Source organism: Hippoglossus stenolepis, chromosome 21 (genome assembly GCF_022539355.2).
Source record: "Hippoglossus stenolepis isolate QCI-W04-F060 chromosome 21, HSTE1.2, whole genome shotgun sequence".
NCBI lineage: Eukaryota > Metazoa > Chordata > Actinopteri > Pleuronectiformes > Pleuronectidae > Hippoglossus > Hippoglossus stenolepis.
The window spans coordinates 9,667,125-9,687,368 of NC_061503.1; the positions used below are offsets into that span (position 1 = coordinate 9,667,125).

General features: G+C 42.0%; 2 protein-coding genes and 1 non-coding gene across 6 annotated transcripts in view; all 3 read left to right on the plus strand.

Moving 5' to 3' along the window:
• The first annotated feature begins 5 nt into the window (after window positions 1–5).
• Window positions 6–77, plus strand: trnae-cuc. The gene has a single exon. It is a non-coding gene; the product is annotated as a tRNA-Glu (tRNA).
• Window positions 78–1,998: 1,921 nt separating this feature from the next.
• On the plus strand, window positions 1,999–6,698 carry decr2 (2,4-dienoyl CoA reductase 2, peroxisomal). 2 transcript variants are annotated; one of them, XM_035145875.2, is made up of 10 exons: window positions 1,999–2,229; window positions 2,477–2,578; window positions 2,722–2,790; window positions 3,352–3,403; window positions 3,502–3,637; window positions 4,450–4,574; window positions 4,864–4,957; window positions 5,034–5,138; window positions 6,007–6,259; window positions 6,409–6,698. In XM_035145875.2, the coding sequence occupies exons 2-9, from the start codon at window positions 2,478–2,480 to the stop codon at window positions 6,225–6,227; spliced, it is 903 nt and encodes a 300-aa protein (XP_035001766.1). In that variant the 5' UTR covers window positions 1,999–2,229; window position 2,477; the 3' UTR covers window positions 6,228–6,259; window positions 6,409–6,698. The 2 variants fall into 2 exon arrangements, with proteins under 2 accessions (XP_035001766.1, XP_035001765.1); XM_035145874.2 differs by having other exon boundaries at window positions 6,007–6,195.
• A 1,681-nt stretch (window positions 6,699–8,379) lies between these two features.
• Window positions 8,380–20,244, plus strand: part of rab11fip3 (RAB11 family interacting protein 3 (class II)) — a 30,435-nt gene continuing 18,570 nt past the window's right edge. For 2 of the 3 annotated variants that reach the window (XM_035145870.2, XM_035145871.2), the window contains exons 1-2: window positions 8,380–10,549; window positions 17,205–17,298. In XM_035145870.2, the coding sequence (XP_035001761.1) occupies window positions 8,894–10,549; window positions 17,205–17,298 (1,750 nt within the window). In that variant the 5' untranslated portion in view covers window positions 8,380–8,893. The remainder of the gene's footprint in view (window positions 10,550–17,204; window positions 17,299–20,244) is intronic. The other variant, XM_035145872.2, reaches the window with a different exon arrangement.

Here is a 20,244-nt window from a genome sequence, read left to right on the forward strand (position 1 = left end):
ATCCTTCCCTGGTGGTCTAGTGGTTAGGATTCGGCGCTCTCACCGCCGCGGCCCGGGTTCGATTCCCGGTCAGGGAACTACGTTTTTTGTCTTCAGGGACATTTATGTAATCGTCTTAATATCTTTTACTGTTATGATTGTTGTTATTTTTACCATCGTTATTATTATTTTCTTGTTTGTACTTCTGAATGGGTTTTTCCCATTTTAGAAACAATTGATCTCGTAAATAAAAGTAGGGCCCTTAAAAAGAAATCAGTTCTCAGACAACTGGACCTTATTGTCCACATCCATCACAGGAGACATGGCCTGTTTCCCTCGCTGCAGACGGCACTAAACATTGATCTGTAATGCAGCTCCTTTACCAAACAATGAGATAAAAGCCAACAAAGAACAACTAAACATGAAATGGTAAGTAAGACCTTTGTCAGTAAAAGCAGTTATTTTGGCTTATGGGCCTAAGCGTCCATTATCATTTTCTTTAATGCGCCCCTATGTTTTTTCTTGTTTATGCCTCTTGAAAAAAAACAAATCAAATTACAAAAGCACTCATGTTACATTTCCGATCCTCTGGAGCTTATAGCTGGCAGTCGTGCAGCTTCTAAGTGCGGAGGGAAATATCCGTTCCTAAAGTCTATGAGGGATCCATTGCATAGGCAGGGCTTATTTTTTTTCCAGCAGTAAATCCCAAAAGTACAGATCAATACGAGCCATTCTCTGCTCCGGTGCACACTGATCGGCCTCCGAGCTGAAATGATACACCCTGGATCATTTATTCCAGTGTTGGTTTACCAGAGAGGACCCTTAGAGCTGCCATCCTAGAAGATGATGGGTATTGGAGATGAGCTCCAGAATGACTGTCTGGGTTTTAAAAGACATTTACAATCCCCTGAGCTTGTTGTTGTCTGATCTGGTTTAAATCACATCAATCTTGACCTCTAAAGTTTACAACTTACTCTGTGTTATGTCTTTAAACCGTGTTTTATGTGAATACTCACCTCATCACTACTTACTGTGTCTTAAACAAAACGTAAACACGTTTGGACTTGTGTTCTTGAACACGCACACACCAGAGGGACTTCATTGCCCATAATGCATCACTGGAGGATGTCGAGGAAGTAATGGGTGCATTCACGTGCTCCTCAGAGGGCCCAATTTTCCGAGTTGTGAGGTTAGAATGTGGAAAAATCATGGACGCTGTAAACAAAATGTGTTGTATTTTTATGTGTTGAGAGCGTTTAAACAATACCTTGACACCAATTTCCGATATTTACATAACAACGAAGAGTAAAGAAAGGACTGCTGTACTACTACTGTTAAAACATGGAGGCCTCCAGAGAGGACCCCGCTCCTGGTGTTATTATAAACAATTTATACATAAAGTTATGGTGGCCGTGACAGCTCAAGGCACTGCAAATTGAGAAAACACGTGCAAATATAAAAAACATGTAGAATGCAAGGAAACAACTATACAGATAAATGCGCTGCAAAAATTCACAACACATGCAAATACAAAAACGCGCTGCAAATTGCAAATATAACACCGGAGATGGTGATGGAACTTCACAAAGCATTGAACTACAGCCAGGTTTACCACGTTTTTAGGTACCCTGGAAACATTTCCGGTGTAATATTTCGACTTTTTGCAGTGCGTTTATCTGTATTTGCATGTGCTGTGACTTTTTGCAGCACGTGTCATCATCAAATTGCTGAAGTTGTTTTCTTAATTTGTACGTGTTTTATTAATTTGCACGTGTTTTTTTCTATTTGCACTTTCATTAATTTGCAGTTCGTTGAGCTATCTCGGCCCCCGTATAAAGAGACCACTTCAGAGTAAAGAAAACAACAATTTGTGCAGTTTAGATGATCACACACTAGTGAAAACATCACTATGATTACTTTATATTCAAATTCTGCCAATAGATCCATTTCACCTGAATCTTACACACTGAACCTTTAATTTACCCAATCGGGAGCTCATTTTTCCTGATTATTCCCGACAGCACGTGAATGCAGCACATAGCGTCCAAAGTACAGTGAGCTCGTTTCTTATCTTCTTCAACTTTTCTCTAAGTTCAGGAAAGAAGGACGCTTGATGGGGGCAGAATAAAAGTGAAGCTGCTTCCTCAGGTCAGTGTCGCTGCTTCGTGTGCAGGTGGAGTCTCATCACAGAGGAGCTGGACCTTTCTTTTCTCAGGGCTACGACAAGAACTAGCTTGTTTGGTGCAGCAGGTAACACACAGACACACAAACACTCACACACTGACACACACACATGATTGTTCTAGAAACACCAGTACAATACTTTGGTCTTTTCACTTTAACTTCAGTATCTTGATATTAAAGGGACAGTATTGGGCTGCATATATTTGTTAGGTACAATTACAGTTATTTATTTAAAGTATAAATCAACTTCTGGATTTAGTTTACAGTAATGCAAGTATGTCTGTGTCTATTTACCTTGTGTTGATTTTGTCAGCATGGCAGAGCCACAGAGAAAAGGAGAACTGCTGCCTGAAGATGTTTGCACAGACGACTGCCTGACGTCATACACACACATCTACAGTCCGGATTTACTAAAGTGAGCATCAACATGCATTTCCCTTCATTAGCATCTATTTACTGCATTTTACACAGTTGTCTGTTGGTGACTTTGTACGCAATAACTTTTTTTTTTTATAAAATTAATTATTAAATGAGGATTTTGGACTCTTATTTTCTCAGGGACCAGGTTGCTTTCATCACAGGTGGGGGATCTGGAATAGGACTCAGGATAGCTGAAATCTTCATGAGGTGAGAGGGGGGTGCCTGCTCGTTTTCACCACAACATTCTCAGATTGTTTCTTTTCTCTTACATTGAATGGTAATTGTACAGTGCAAGGATCAATCGTTGAGATGTAGAGTCAATGCTGTGGCAGCATTATGTCATCGCTAACACTCTAAAACAGTCAAATGTGAGCAGGATAGTTTGCAGGTGCACTTTATACCTTGTGTTATCTGACAGTCAGACTTTCGTCATTTTGCTTGTGTGACATAGTTGAATAATATACTCATGTGTCAGAAATAGTTGATCTTTTATAAAAACATCATTACCTGACCTTGTAACTTTGTGTCCTGGCATGTAAAACATTTGCTTCAAGGCTTACTTACCCCTTTAAGGTTTTGTATTCTCTTTCTTGTTCTCACCCTCTGCCCTACTTGTTGTGTAGGGTAGTGTCAGAAGTTACTCGCTCTATCTCCCTTTAAGCCTCACCTATGCTTGTATTCATGTTCAGGTCAACACAATAAAACACATTCTCTTTGCTGCTGTTTGTCTGTTGCTCCACAAAGTGATATCGTTTCTATACCTTATAGGCATGGCTGTGACACGGTGATTGCAAGCCGGAACTTGGACAAACTCAAAGAGGTTATTCCTGTTGCACAACGTCCATTAAATATATTTGTTAAAACATGACTAGATATTACTGCGTTTTCCTTTTGTAAATATACTGTTTGTTTCCTCAGGCGGCTAAAAAGCTGTCTGCTGCGTCAGGACGTCGCTGTCTCCCCGTGTGTGTGGACGTGCGGCAGCCTGAGAGCATTGCAGCAGCTGTGGATGAGACGCTGAAGGAGTTAGGTCGCATTGACATCGTCATTAACAGTACGTGATCTCTTCTTCGCGAGTTTAAGAATTACGTTTTTCTACTTATGTGATTTATGTGTTTGTGGCATAGACTGTATATAAAGATGGACGACATGACAGCTTTCCAAAAGGGAAAGTGGGTTGACCGACATCTGGTGGCTGGCTGCAGTATAGGTCATAAAGTCCTGCCTCCTCCATGTTAATAGCTGGGACATGAACCAAACTAAATCAAAATACACATCAAATAAAACTGTCTCATTTTATGTACTTTTTATCAAGCTGATGAATGTTGAAGTGCAATTTTTTCTGATAAAACTGGTTTTAATTAGTTATTTGGTGCTTTAAAAACAGGGTGAAACTTCATTTTGACTTTAATTGCTGGATGTGGGAGGAAGTGGAGAGGCTCCTCCTATCTTTTTACACAGTCAGTGTGGTTTGTGATGGCTGTAGTCTCACCCATTCATTATCATTCTACAGTGCATCCTGCTAACATGAAAGCAAATACATCTTAAGGTGTCTTAAGGTTGAGTGCGCAGAAATGCACTTTGAACAAAGGTCAAGTGTCAAAGGTTTTGGTTTAGTCATTAACTTTTCTGACTTTTCTTTATTCTCAAACTGTTGCATCACTTCAAGATTATCAGGTGTAATAACAAAGTCAGATTACCTGTGCATTGTGATGCCTATTATATTAATGCACCTCATAAATGATGCATTTCTAGTTTTAATGATGCAATCATAAAGCCTTAATGAAAGATTACCCTCCTATCTGTCTTTTATGGGAATTATTATAGTTTTTTGTTGTTGTTCAGCTGTGTCCTAAATGTTGACAGATGCTGCTGGAAACTTTCTCTGCCCGGCGACCTCACTCTCCTTCAACGCCTTCAAGACTGTGATGGAGATAGACACTATGGGTACATTCAACACCAGCAAGGTGGTTTATGAGAAGTGGTTTAAGGTACAATACACGTTTTGTTTGTCTGTGTGATACAATATTTTTTAACTTAAAGTTAAGAAGCTATAAGTATTGTTTACTACCCCCAGTGACTAAATAAGAATACGGTGTCAGCCGGAATGTAGTTGGGTTTCACTTTCTGCAATGCCCTCTGATCACCAGGAGAGGTCACTAAAGATCTGAGACTGAGTGCCTGCACATAACTGAACAGGAGTTGAACTCTGCTTTCTGGAGCTGGTTTGATCATTTACTCGTTGCATTGATTTTGAGTCTACCACGCTTCTGTGTGCAGGATCATGGCGGCAACATTGTAAACATCTCTGCAACACTCGGCTACAAGGGGCAGGCCCTGCAGGTGCATGCTGGCTCTGCTAAGGCTGCCAATGGTAAGAGCAGTTTTATCGTTATGATACTGTTTCAAAACGAGAATCTAATGACTGTGTGTTCCCTCCGTGTCCCCAGACGCCATGACCAAGCACCTGGCCGTGGAGTGGGGGCCCAGTGGGGTGAGAGTCAATGCCGTGGCACCAGGTCCTATCTCTGGCACAGAGGGATTCCGCAGGCTGGGTAAATTTAATTGTTGTACATAAAACCTGTGATCCTTTATAATGAACCATGGTTCTATCTCTTACAGTACATACGGCAACCTCAGAAACAGATGGCATTTTGAGGCTGTTGTTGCTTAATGACACTGAATTTACATATTTGTATGTAAGACTATTGTGTTTTATTATTAGATACTTCTTTATCTCTTGCTTCTACACCATTACCATCAACGGTATCCCTAATGAGTCATTCTGGCAAAAGACAGAAATGATATATAGATCTCTTTTTGCCCTCATCTGTTGATGACGGTGATAATGCCAAATGAGGGAGTCAGCTGGGCTATATCTGTGAGTTTTGTGGTACACAAATAATCTGCACACTTCCACCCTTTTCCCTGAATTTTGTTCTATCCATGTTTATGTCTATGGTCCCAGGTTTCGAATGCTTTTATTCTGCATTATTTCCAGTTGAAGTTCTGAAGGCGCCCTTGAGCTATAGCACAATACAAATGTGGAAAAATATTGAATGGAATGGTTGTGTCTGGCTCGTTCACTTGCTCGCTGAGTCATGTGTCGTATACACATGCCTGTCGAGACTTAACTTTACATAGAGTGGAGTAGCAGTGAAAATGGTAATGACTAATTAGTTGGAATAGTTGATATAAAGAAATTAATAAATGGTTAATTGGCCAGCCTTTGCCTAAACATTTACAATGCAGTAGTAGACTGTAAAAACAATTGAAAAATCATACTGTTGAAACTTTTAGAATCAATTTATAGTAACTTACATGAAACAGTTGCTGCTAGTGAAGGTGTGTGACATTGAGAACCTCTGATGTGAGTTACAGGGTCTGAGCATGGATTTTTTTCTTTTCCTTTAAATCCGCCAGGTGGTCCAAGAGGTGAGGCCGCTGGCGCCTTCCAATCCATCCCTCTGCAGCGAGCGGGCAACAAGACGGAGATGGCCCACTGCACTCTTTTCCTGGCCAGCCGGGTGTCCTCGTATGTGACCGGAGCCATCCTGGTGGCGGACGGCGGGGCCTGGCTGACCTCAGGCAACGACTTCTCCATGATGTTGGGTATAGCATCCTCTAAATCTGCTAAACTTTGAACACGGGCTCTCCTGTACTCCTCCTGACCCAGGTGTGTTGGAGGAGGTGCAGCCCGAGGTCCATGTGGAGAGACAGAATGACTGGGAGCACAGTGGGGGTGTTGCGAATTGGGTCATATCAAAGTTTTAAGAGTGCGGTAAAACCCATATTAATCCACTTGTCTCTCTTATTTTCTTTCAGGTTATTGGTCACCTGAAAAGAAAAGAGACAAGTAAACGCTGAAGGGCCATGTGCAGTACTGATATGGACAGTGTTTGTGGTTTATCTCACCACTGCTGTCTTAAGAGTGTATTTCTAAGTGGCTGAAGGTGTCGAACACTAACATACTGTACTTACTGTATTATATGTATGGGTTTTTCACCCACTACAAAGCTGTGCCTTATCATCATGTATTCTATGTTTGTCACATTCCAATTTCATGTGGCTTTTCCTCATCTCTCAACTACTAATAAAGTTTTATTATTAGGTAATGATGACTACAGTTTGCTTTGATTATTGGAGGCAAAGCAAGAAGGTTCTTGGTTCGAACATCCAACTACTTTAACTCAGTTGTATCAAGCTGGGGTTAAATGATGGAAGTAAATAAAGAAAAGAAAATGACACTTTAACATAAAACTATTTTCCTGCTATGTCCTACATTTTTTTGTGTCTTTCCTCGAGAAAAAATACTGGACACAAATTTGAAATCCATCAAATCAAACAAGAAAGAAAGAAAGTTACGTGAGGACACGAGGACTACAACCTAAATCTGGGGCTGTAGAGGGGCCACAACACAGAGGGCCCAATTATATGTCCAACATCCATGCTCAATTCCTTAAGTCATTCCTTGTTTACTGTTAGCTGGAAGTGTATAAATATTAGTTTTAAAGAGAATAAATACCCTTGATATACTTAGTACTATACATTCATACTATAATACTATACTGTCCACTAAATTATATAATAAATAGCAGCATGGAACATCTGGAGATGGGCAATACTGTTGTGAGTCAGGTGGGGGCGCCAACACATTACAATATCATCCATTACAACACTGTTTCTTCAAAATCCACACAAGTTGTCCTAAAATGAAATATTGGTTTATGCTAAATCAAGAGCTATTAGAATTAAGAGAAACGACCCACTTTAATACAGACTCTCACTGGTGGATGTGAGGGGGTTCACACACCCACGCTGCCGAGGTGCCACCGAGCAAGGCACAGACATCCGGCAGCTCCTCCATCTGACCCTGAGCGTTGACCCTGTGTGAAGGGTTCGGCAGGTGCCAGCTGTTGATGGTGGAGCGCGGTGATACTGCGGGAGGTTTTCTACGCTTGCGTGAAACGTCAGCTGTGTGTATGCGGCTGGAGGAGGAGGAGGAGGAGGAGGAGGAGGAGGAGGCGGAGGATGGGTCACTGCTGATGCTGATGCGAGAGCTTTCCTCGTCTGTGATCAACATCGGTGGAGCTGCTGCCTGCGACATGACGGAGCTTTTCGGGCCGTTCTAACGCACCTTTCCCCCCCTACCGGGTCTCGACGAGGGTCCGCGGGGACGAGGCGTGTTTACGAGACGAGGAGAGAAAAGAGGGGCTCTCGCCTCGTCCCTCCTCCGGCCTGTCTTGTGACCGACACAGGTGGATTTGCGGCTGGAAAACGGCATCGACATGAAGACATAATACTGGACTGCGCGGGAGCTGGCCGACCACGTCACTGCCCACCTAACCGGCGGGACATTGGAGCTGACGTTCGGGTCAATTTCCCTCAGAGACGGGCGGTGGGGGTTGGACCGTTCTCCGTGTTAGCGTGCTAATAGGCTAATTTCGCTAGCTAGTCGGTTAGCGGCGGTGGGATGCTCGGAAGGAGGAGTTAGCGTCAGTTGCTAGCACGCGTTCATTCGAGGATACCCAGCTGTTTATTAAACCGCCTCGCGAAGGAGACATTCAACACTAACGCTCCAAGCCGAGGTTCACTCCACTTTCACGCATAGCGCAGCTCGTCTCCTCGTTAAATGAGCTCCCCGTGAGTGAGACGCGATTATCGGCTAGGAAAGCTAATGTTGACAAACACCGGTGACTTAGGGCCATCAATTAGCATCGTTAAGAACCGTGTGGTTGGCAGAGGTGCTGTCACTCGTGATAATCCGCTCAGCTGGGAGAGACCTCAGCCCGGTGATTGTTAGCGGCTGCCGGCACGAGGTGAAGCATGTTGACTCTGGATGTGCCGGAGCTCGAACACTCGGCGACAACCAGGAGAGGATCAGCCATGACAGAGAGGGACACACACACTTTGACACCGGTGCAATATGCGGTAAGGCAGTGAGACTAATATGACCTTTGAGTTAAGGTAACGTTCTTGTCCACACGTGGGAGGCAACCACTGGAATTAAAACAACAAATACGACTTGTTAGTTCATTGCCTGACTTGACATCGTTTCTAATACAACCCACCCTCTTTAAATCATCCTTACTAATTTACTTATGTTACAGTTTTATGTCATCACAGCACCTGCCAACCTTTTTTTAAATGATAGACAACGCTTTTAGTAAAAACACTTATTTATTTCAAGGTTCCCCTGAAAGGGTGTAGTGCCTTTTTTTAAAAACATGGCATCAAAGTTAAGGAGCTGGATCTCGACAGCAGTGAGATAAGACATCGCCAGCTTCTCTCAGGTGTGCCAAGGGGAATAATGGAACCGACCATGTTGTCTGGCCCTCTGGGGCACACACAGTGGGAGACAGACCAGCCATTTCCTCTCGGATTTCACACCCTGGATTCAGACAACGGAGGCATGCTCTGTCAAAACAAGAGTGGCCAGACAGGTTTGGATTTCAGAGACAGTGACCAAGATCACACATCCCAACAAAGTGGAGAGGCCGAGGTTTTCCAGGACGAGCCCGGGGTGGAGTTGGGCAACCTCATAAATATCTCTGATTTCTCTTGTGGAGATTTGCAGTTTGAGGCCGACCAGTCCGCACTTTCCAAAGCTTCTCTCCATACTTCTCGGCTCGGGGACTTGTCTTCTACAGAAAAAACTGAGGCACCTGATGAAATCAATGACTTTACTTTATCATGGTTATTTACTCCAAACCTCACTGATGTGGTAGGAAAGAAGTCTGCCTGTGAGGAACTGAATCTGACACAGGAGGCCCCTCTGGAGGGCTCAAATGCCCTCAGTAGTCAGGGCGAGCTAATAAGCCTCAGTGTACCTGACTCTCCATCGAACATTTCCATAAGGACCAACACAGGGGATCCTTTTTCGTTGGTAGAGCTCCTCAAAAGTGAACCCATGTGTCTCCCCCTGGAGTGTCCAGGTGAGTTCAACCCACTGGGTGTCAGTGAGGAGCTGGTAGACCTGTCACAAGAGGAGCAGGCGGGTCTCCCTCCCTTACAGAGCAGGGAGACATTGTCACCTGAAACCAGAGACAACGGTTTATTCCCTGATGATCAAGTGACTGATCTGCATGTAACCAGTAGCTCCACAGTTCAAAGTTCGCCGGAGAACTGCCTGTCACCTAACCACATCAGCACACCACTGGAGTGTATCGAAGGATCTGTGCCTTTGTTGGATTTAGAGGTTCCAGATTGTGAAAGCGGTCTGCGCCTGTGCCTGGCCAGTCCTGCCTCTGTTATCTGCACAGTTGCACCGGCGCTACATTTATCAACAGAGGAGTCAGAGGTGGAACACGAAGGAGCTGCTGTAATTAGAAATCTGACATCTGAGCAACAAGATGACAATGACTCATTTGCTCCGGGTTTGTCAGTGGAAACTTCATCACTGACTGTGCCTCTGGCTAAAGATGCCTTCACCCAGGGTGATTTCACCAGTGAGAGTTACTCTTTGGAAAATGTTTCTGAGGGTTTGAGGGTGGACAAAATTAGTTCTGAAGCCCAAAATCTGCCGAATGAGGCAATGGCTTTGGATCTGTGCTTGACTGCTCATGAGGTCCATGACGAGGAAACCTGGGACTTGAAACAACAGGAGAGTGTACAGTGTGGAAGTGTTCCTGATCCAACAACTGAACAGAGGGAAGAGGAGAGTGTGATCGACTGTCACCAGCTTGAGGAATCAGATTGTCATGAAGTAGACTCTATTGATATTTCAGTTCAGGACTTTGACAGTTCTTCTCCTGACGCTGGATGGACTAGTGAGCAAAATGTGGAGACGATTTCCCTCTCTAAGATGGTGGTAGATGACTCACTGCCAATGGTTTCAGCTGTGAATACAAGGGAGGATGATGTCTCCCTGCTAAAAGCTGTTTTTGATGCTTTGGACCAAGATGGAGATGGCTTTGTTCGGATTGAGGAGTTTATGGAGTTTGCTGCTGCTTATGGGGCCGATCAGGTGAGATCATTGTTTTTCTGTTGATGACACGTTTTTGTGCAGGCAGCTGCTGAGTGAACTGCTGTGTAAAACCATATAAAGCTCCATATACGTAAATGATTTACCATTGATTTTCTGCTGAAGCTCAGAGAGCTTCCTGAAAATACTTTTCGAAATTAAATCAACTGAAAATCATCCGGGTGATGCCACTTTCTAGTATTTAAAGTTGTTTAGGATTCAAACCCCTTTGAAAGTCACTGTTGTTAGAGGTGAATTTAGTAAAAAAGCCAAGCTTAATCTTTAAAAAGTCTGAAAATTATTATAATTTTCATATAGTTGTTAGAGCCCGGCCAATATGGAGTTTTGGAGTTGTTCGATACTGATATTAGAGAGAAAATATATTCTGATACAGATATGTCTGCTTCTACTCAACTGATAACTATAAATATAAAGAAAACACAAATTCAACCAAATATTTAGAAGTAAAATAAAGAAAATATATTTATGTTGATGTAAATATAAATGCATCTTTTCTACATTGTTAATTCAGTGAAATATTTTTTATATTGGTACATATCAGCAAAACCTAAAATGTTTTTATGAATTGCACCAGGTTCATGTTGCTCTGAAATATGCAGTAAAGAAGCACAGTTAACATGACCCATGCGTCAGTGCTGATTTCCCATGAACAACCTCTGAAGATTCAGTGTGAAAGATTTGGCTAACACCACTGCATATGGTTAAAACCATGCCTGGATTAGTCTGTCATTTATATTTGGTGAGTGTTCAAGGGCTAGGATTTGGGATATCATGGAGATGATCCTGTCAGCCATATTGGCTGTAATGAATTCTGTCAGGCCTGGAACTCCTCCATATGGCAGACCACATTTGCATATCGTGTGGTTTGGTGGATAATCTCTGGTGAAATGGCTGATGTGTCACACTCCACCCATCACCCTCACCCATGTGTTGTATCTCATAGTTTGCACTAGACATCTCAGCTCCTCTTTGTAACATAAGATTTTAGTCACTTGCAAGTCAAGAGACAAGGATCAGTGACTGACAATTTGAAACCTACGAAACCAAGATCTTTAGATTATGTTCACTTTAGGTTTCTCATTTTCACCTCAAAGTTAAACCGAAATCATCATGTACCCGTTCAGGGTTAAGAGAGATTATTATTATTAACCACAGAGACGATAATCAATATTTGAATAAGATTTATGTACATTTGCAGTAAGAATAACTTAATCTCAGAGGACTGTGATGTTAATTGCAAACTTCGATGCCTTTACATTTGATACAAACCTCCACTCACCGCAGCTGCTCTACCCTGTTGTGTCCATGCGTGGACATATCTGTACACACTAGCTTTCAGTGTTGATAGGCTGTTACTCATGATGTGTAACCAGTCAGTTAGAGCTAAGGGATGTTGCTTGCAACCAGAGAGATGACTTTGGATGGGCCAGCTGAAGTAGCACATTTTTAAAATCAAATTTACTGGCAGTCGATTTAAAAAAAATAAAATTAAAAAAAAGTTCAGTTAATCATAACCCCCCCCCGAATATATGAAAAATTTGTTTTTTCCCTGTTAAACTGTTGGCAAGAACGGGACTGAGCTTCAGCAAGTGATCACACCCTTTGCAAATAACAGTAAAAGGATGGATGCAGACGATGCTGTGACCTAACTGGTTACATAAATAAGCACAGCTTTCAAGTGTGCCCCTGTGAACATGTTTTATATCTGTTTCAACTTATGAATCTTTATTTAAGAAGCCATGATATGAATCTCATCACATAGTGTTTATAATCCAACATGATCGTCTAGTTTTGCCTGAGGTAGATTCAGGTAACGTAATGAAATATTAAAAAGCTCAGTTCAGATTATTTTTGACGAACTTTGAACGAGGCCTTTTAGGGTGAGCATGGGCCCTTGTTGGCGCGCCACGCACAGAGGGTGTTGCTGGCTCACAAATGCTTTTTTTAATCCCTCCTCTCCCAGTTCAAAGCACCTCTATTGCCCCCGATCTGCCCCATGTCTAGCCGTACATGTGTGTGGCTCCCCAGGCAGGATATTTGTGAAGGATTAAGAGCAAAATGTGTTTTCCTGAGTCAGAGGAACGTCATGGTTCGGCTGCTGTCCACCCAACTGCCCCCTGACCTTGTTTTGAGGGACAGACCGGGGCTTTTGTCATGTTAGTCTAATGTAAATCAATTCCACCTGTTATTTGGCTGGGCAGCGCTAAAGCTGACACATTTACATGACACTGCGGTTTGATTTAATTTCATAGGTGTGGCCTGTTTTACTGTTATTCAGTGCTGTTTGGTTTCTGGTGGACTTCTCGTCCCAAGTATTGTGATTTCAGTAGTTTCCTTTGGATTCCGGCTTGTTAGAAGTTTCCTTGGACTGCTAACCAGATTGAGCAGATTGATTACCTTTGTTTATAGCTATCGGATATCTGAACTGTGGGAGCTAATTTGTGCCCGTACAAGAAACTCCTCTTAGATTTCTATTTGTGATCGGAGACAGGCAGAGGCTTTGGCATGTTTGCTTATTTTTCCCCTTCTACAATAACTAAGCAGGCAGCACACAGACTTATCTTCAGAATTTGTGGAATGTTGTATAATGCTTGTAACATCTCGGTGGATTTGGCGTCCATTAGCTGAACTCAAGGATCAGTGGGGAAAGTCAGGTCTCCTCTAAAAAGGGCTACACACACACACACACACACACACATTATGATAAGGTAGCTGGTTCTCTCTTATCGTATCAGTTTAGAACATGAGTGAATGTTCCTCTCATATTTGAATAAGCCTTTACCGTCATATGTCCTTGTGTTTCAGTCATCTGGAGATAAAAGTGGTTTGAATAACCTCCACAAGTGAGTGGCCCAACTTTACTGTGGACCTTGGTGGTAACACAGGTCTTGCAGCAGCGTGGTTGAGAAAACCACACAGCAATATGTTGTACTGATTCAAAAGGACATCAAGTAAGACCAAAAAAAAGCAGGAAGGTTAAATCATAGTTATGTAAGCCAAGTGGCGGTGGGGATAAGCTCAGGAGCTTATGAGGAGGTAGCTGAAATAATTTCAGACTAATAAACAATTGTCTTATTAATTTTACTATGTCTACAAGCTATCTATTTTCCTTGTGGTCTATTCTCTCTGCCAAGCCTTTGTGCATCAGGCATTCCTCAGTGAAATGCTCTGTTGTATTTATTTATATATATATATATATATATATATATATATATATATATAATTTGTATATATAATATCAGTGCGGTTGACTGGTGCCGCCGTGAGTTAATCTCTACCTTTTTGAAAATGTCCCAGCAACCTGTCATAGACCAGTATTGATGAGTTATTTGCATGCATGTTCAGCTGGTGCTTGTTTGCTAAGCATGCAAATGTTTGCTCCAGAATTATTTCAGGATAGGACACTGTGTGCAGTCACACACACACACACGCACACAATCTATTGTGTGTGCTTTGAATATGAGCATCATATAATCATCAGAGAATCTTAGGAGACAAAATACAGTTTGTCAAATGTAAAACCACTTTCCTGGGTGAAACCTATTACTGAAGACCTTCTGTTTGTTATGTGTGTAATTACTAGTCTGCAACATGTTTTAATGATTTAGAGGAAAAAAAGTCTCAAAAGTGAAACGTCCTGCAGCCGGCATTCGTTGAGTTTGGTAATCTATCTACTGAAAGGCTCTCTCTGACCACCTTTGGTTTTGACCCTGATTCACAAAAGCCGCACTGAACTGCATTGTGGTCGAGTCTCCCCCCGCCAGTGAACACTCCCGACCCAACTTTAGCCAGCTTTCTGCCCCTCACCCGCTGCTTTTATGTCCTGCCCCTCTAATCCACAATGGAATGCCCCATGCCCTGAAACGTCCCCTCCCGGGTTCACTTGTGTGCGTGTGTTTTTAATGTTTTATATTCAAAGATCATTCTGCCTTTTTTTTGTCCCTGCCCTCTTTTGCCATGGTTATAATCAGTTTTTATTTTTTTGATGGAACTATTGTGAAATCCCCTCTAGGAATACTCTCACCAAAGCGTATTCTTCTCCGTGGGGTGATGCACAACAGTGGTCTGTGTGGAGGCGGTCAGGCGTGCCCCGACACTAATTAGACACAAATAGAGGAAACAGAAAAACCACAGTGCCTTCACTGCTCCACTAAGCAAAGGAACTGACAAGCGTTGCATCTGGGTTTAGTTTAATGTAACCATGAGCAGTATTTCGTGATTCATTATCATTGATAATGCTAAGAATTTGTTGTTAAACTTTTGTTATTATTTTGATTGAGAGACCCATAGCAACCAAAGTTACGTATTGTGTGTTCAACAGTACACAAAATAGGAACTGACAAACAAAACATTTAATTGGCTTCATTTTCAGAAATGTTCTCAAGTGGGGACAGTTTTTCCAGTTATAAAGCTGTTTAGATGCTTTCCAGGTTCTTGGGGGGGAATCACAAGTGAACTGAAATCAAAGTCACCTTTTAGTTTTTAGGTTAGACCTAGGAATAGCCAACAGGCTCTGCTCACAAGACCTGAGGGGCCTGGCACTGCTCTACCGACAGATATAGGCCATGGGCAGCTTCCACAGCGTAGTCGATTCTCACTGCTCTGGTTGCTTTGGCTGTTAAGAGTCTTTATAGGTGATTTATTGTGCTGTCAGTTTTTTCACTGCTGAAGCGATGACTTAGACTAATTCACTGCTTATTGTAATGGTTAAGTAGATATGGCATCAGGACGACAGACGCTCAGTCAATTCCCCAGTCACCCCTCAGTTCTCTCACTTCGCTCTGCAGAGGTGTTTCTGAATCGCTGAATACAATTGAAATGAATAAAAATAAAACTGTGATGGCCCTTTTGTCAAGAGAGACGCTGCTTCTTCTTCCCCAGCTCTTCTTCAACCTACAGAGTACAGAGCAAATCTACTGTCTGGAGATGTTTTGCAGAGATGGGAGTTGGGCTGTAACTTGATTTTCACAAGCTAAACCTAACATTGCCGTGTTAACCACCATTCAGAAGGACCGGCCGCTGCCCTCCTCTCACTAAATACAGCTGGGTTTATCTCACCAAAACCCAGATCATAAGTCAAAGGGGTTTTCAGAATGAGCATTAGGAGTTTCAGCCCTCTCAGCCCTCTTGAGATGGAGCTCAGTGTTGCTAAGCAGATCAACTTGTTTTTATGTGTAACTGATATAAAAAAAACTGTAGAAAAGAGAGGCCGCACAGTGCGCACACACACAATGAACATTTCTGTAAAATGACCACGTTTGCATTGTGCGCTTACTTTCTCAAGGAATAAGTGAGCTGAGACCACAGAAACCTCACCCCACATGCTCTCAGGCTCCCTCCCAGCCAATTTTGTCAGTGATACACGCCTGAAATTATGGCTTAGTGTAATTTTGGGATGGACAACCTTTGACTTGGGTTATTATTTGTGTAAATAGGTTTTGATTGCTTGGCGCCACCAAAGATTATGTAGATGCACGCACATATCTAACGTTTCCTAGGTTAGGTCTCAGGAGCCAGCTAACTATTTTTACCTCTTTTACATCAAAATAAGCAGGTATGTGCAGGTTTTGTAAACAGTGGTCAACTTGCTAAAACGGTGAAAAAATTTAAAAACAACCGAGGAGTTCACTGTCTTGCCAAGTTAGAGAATTCACCTTCCATCACTGCAGATCAGAGCCAGAGTCGATTTAAGATCCGTGCCTACTGAAGAGTCATTCGACCCTGGAGTGAATACCAATTTAATCCTTTCCCATTGCAGACAAAAGCCAGATGTTGGTGGGTGTTGGTGAGTTGGTTCACCAGTGGAAAATGTGCTTCAGTAAGCATTAACGGGTAAAATGTGCCAATGAATCCACACAGGTGAAGGCTCTCTGAGTACAGATCAGATTAGATCTAATTTCACATCCATTAAGAGCCAATTCTCAATAAAATACAAAAGTTGATCCAAGGTGCATTGTTGATCTTTTATCATGTTGTTGTTCAAGCACTCATTCCCTTGTTGCCAGGTTACTGACTGCAGGAATACACTATATGTAGGTGCACTTACGTAACCCATTTAACACGAGTGCAGCAGCTTTTCTGTGCAGACAAGGCTATATTGCTTCACATCATGATTTCGCATGAGTAGGAATTTTTCTGGTATTTGGGTCCAGAATCTCTGTAACATTTCTCTTGTTTTTCTTATGGCTGTCTCATCACAAAAAGTATATAGTACCCTGAGTAAGCTTTAAAATCCTTGTAAACACACTTGCCCTGCATCCAATAAAGTCAGAAACACTTGACATCTGCAAAAGCTGTTTTTCCTCAAGAGGTCAGACGTGTTTTATTGGTGACTTCTGTAATCAAAATATCCTTGAAGTTTATGTTCTGCAGTTGAACCATCATGTGAATGAAGTCACTGTAAGACTTAGTTCTCAGTAGTTCTCTGTGGTTTATGCTTAGATTAAGTGCTGCTTTGTTTCCCTGTCTGCGGTATGCTTTTCCACTGGAGTCAATATGCAAACATTGCCGCTAAGTCATTTGCCCCGTTCTGTGGAAGACTTCCCATTGCATCATTCGTTACATAATCTAGGAAATCTATTTTTTCTCTTGCTTTGATAAAATTAGATTTGAATGTTGTGTTTCTTTTATCTTTCAGGTGAAGGATCTGACCAAGTTTTTGGATCCCAGTGGTCTTGGGGTGATCAGCTTTGAAGACTTTCACCGGGGGATTTCTGCAATTAGCAACGGAGGTAAATCATCATGCACTAATTTGCACTGTAAGAGTGTCCAAACTTTACATTTATGCAAACCAGCTATGTCACACTTGGTAAGGAACCCTCCTCCATTTATTGTTCTTGACCCATTGTCACCTTTTCGTGGACTCAATCGAACTGTTGTCTAAGAGTCTGCAGATTCTTCATTTAATGATTTGTAAAACCTTTTATATAAGCTCACCTGTCGTTAACCTAATTCAAACCACCTCAGCAGCAGATTCTTGCACCTGCATTTAGTCTCCAGCATCTGGCCCCATCTCTACATCTCCCATGGTGCAAAATATTGTTGTAAACACAGTATGTTCACATTCAACACTCAGCTGAGGTGAAGGATTTTGAAAGGAAAGATGGAAGACTGACCTAATTCTTTGTAACTAGACTCAATATGCTGTTATTCATTCTTTAACCATTTTGCTGCCCCCCTGTTCCACTTTGCAAGCTATTAAAAACGGCTGCAAGTTGTAAGGAATCCTATAACTATTTCTCTCTCTTCAGTTATTTCACCAGCTTCCTCAGGCCCAATCTCAACCGTCAGTCTCATCCAACTCTTGAATTGACTTTGAATTTAGACAATTTTCTATGGTCACAACAGTTAGTGTAGGCTACACAGTGGATCTGCAGTTTACAGCACACACCGGCTGTGTTGACAAACTGTACAGGATGTGGTGATGTCACCGCAGTAGTGCATGTTTGCCTCAATCCACCCAGTGTATTGATTGGTGAAACTCTTACCCGCGGCTTTCTGGGTTGCTCAGCTCCAGTTTCTCAGACCATTAATAAGTCATGCACTGGAAAGCATGAGATGCACGGACACGTGGGCTGATTGGCGAGCTTTCGGAGCAGTGGCATAGGGATGGGGTTTTGGACGGAGAGTCCTATTCACCTCAATTATTTACTCTCCTCTCTCTGCCCTGTCCTTTCTGTTTCTCCCTTGTTTCTCTCCTTTTGTCACCACAACAACGGTGTGTTGTCAGATTGATGAAACACAAACATGGCACCTATGTACTGGCAAATATTTACTAGTTTGTCACACAAGCTTCATTTATATGCTGTACATCCCTTTAAATGCTCTGTAACCCATTATACAGTATTGACAATGTGAAATAATTGGTCAAATGATATCCTCACTATGTATTAATTGTAGTTGACATGTTCAGATACCATTTTTCCCATCCCAATTCCGATGAGCATTTAAAGAAATAATAACTTATACAATGTTTTCAAAAGTTGTGTGCTACTAACCCTGTATATAAGTGATGATTGCTTTGACTGATGTATGGCCTGGCTCAGGTTAAACCCCCAAATACATACAGAGAATAAATGACGTAGAACCCTTTTTTAGTTTCTAGTTTGACAGTTAAAACTGCAAAATAATGTAATAAAATAAATCTAATAGCTCGAAACTGAAGTTTTGTATACCGTACACATCAACATTTTACTTGTGGGAATTTCCAGCGTGAAATATTGCTGACATTTTGGCTAGCTGGAAATCACTTCTAAATTGCAGTTTTATCTAGGTTAAACTAATATACTTTTAAGATGTATCAGATCGGTACATAGATTCACATACTCGCCTATAGACCCGGCAGTATCAGAGTTATGTCTGATGCTGGTATTTGTATACTAACATCTCTTATGTCTACATTATGCACTAATTGTAGTTTTGTAGTCATGAGACCAAAGTTGGATTGTTTTTGGTGGCTTGTTTGGCTAATGCTTAATTAAAGCCATGGGTCAGATCCTGCCTGGCATTGTCCAATTTGTGTGTCACTCATTGTCCCATCTAGAGTATTTTCTGTGCAAATATATTTCCTACTGCTAGTTTCCCAATTGTATATGTAAATCAGGCCCAGACTGTGACTCAGTCTCTCACAAACTGCTGACAGAATTACAGTCTGCTCATAAAGGCAGCAAACACTTTTTTTACACTCCTGTCAGCTGAGCTATCGATCCACTTGGTCCACGTCATTATCTTTACCATTCTGCCTTGACCTCCTCTTTGATCAGTGTATAAAACCTTTTCCTCTAGCTCAGAAGCCGCTGTCTAGTTTCAATATAAACTTCAACGCACTCCACCTTCTCCTTGTTTGTTTCATTTTGGCGTCATTTGCTCGTGAAAGGGTACATTTTAATAAAGACGTGCCTGCCAGCTATGGAAATGCCTTGTCCCCTGTAGTGGCTCTGGTATGTCTGAAACAAAAAAAAAGTAGTTGGTCTAGAAAAATGCATGTCCTCTGCTGTTTGTGCTGTATGCCAGGGAGGCTGCAGGTGTGTGGCTCTAACAGAGGCAAGCTTCTCCGGCATTTCTCTTAAATGGCGTGCAATGTGTGTCCCAGAGCAACGCGTTAAATAAAACCAAGGGGAACAAAAACCCTTGGGTCTACTGGCAGCTTTGGAGAACACAGTTTGTGTTCCATTCTCTCACTCGGGTGCTATTCACAGCTCTGTTTACTAGATACAGGAGCTGAAGTGCCTGATGGGACTCCATCTTGTTGGTCTGTCTCAGGTTACACTGCTCGTCTGTAGCTGCCTTCAAAGGAAGCCTGTTTTGACACATACATTGTATATGGGTTGTGTCTTGTCCTGTTTATTGTTTTATTTTGCCCATATCACTCAAATGTTACTTTCTATAGGCCTTGAATTGCAGAGTGTAAAAGTTACATAATGTTTGCTGTCACATCACGCGCAGCTTGCTGACTGTAAATATGTCAGAAGGGCACCTGGGACACAGAGTCTTGATTGTGCTGATTACATACTTAGGTAAACACATTAGAGTCAAAGAGGTGTGTTCTGCAGTGTTAATGGAGTACTATTTGTCTCCAAAATAAAGAGACAAAAGGCTTTTCTTTTCCATCTAGGTCAAATTTGAATTTTAAACAATCCAATGGACATCTTTTTTTATATTAAAAAAAAAATATAGAT

Excerpts from the sequence above, each read along its gene's own strand:
- decr2 (XM_035145874.2), top strand. The coding sequence starts at position 2,478 with ATGGCAGAGCCACAGAGAAAAGGAGAACTGCTGCCTGAAGATGTTTGC. Across the intron at positions 2,791-3,351 it reads ATAGCTGAAATCTTCATGAG|GCATGGCTGTGACACGGTGA; the intron begins GTGAGAGGGGGG and ends TATACCTTATAG. Across the intron at positions 6,196-6,408 it reads CGACTTCTCCATGATGTTGG|GTTATTGGTCACCTGAAAAG; the intron begins GTATAGCATCCT and ends ATTTTCTTTCAG.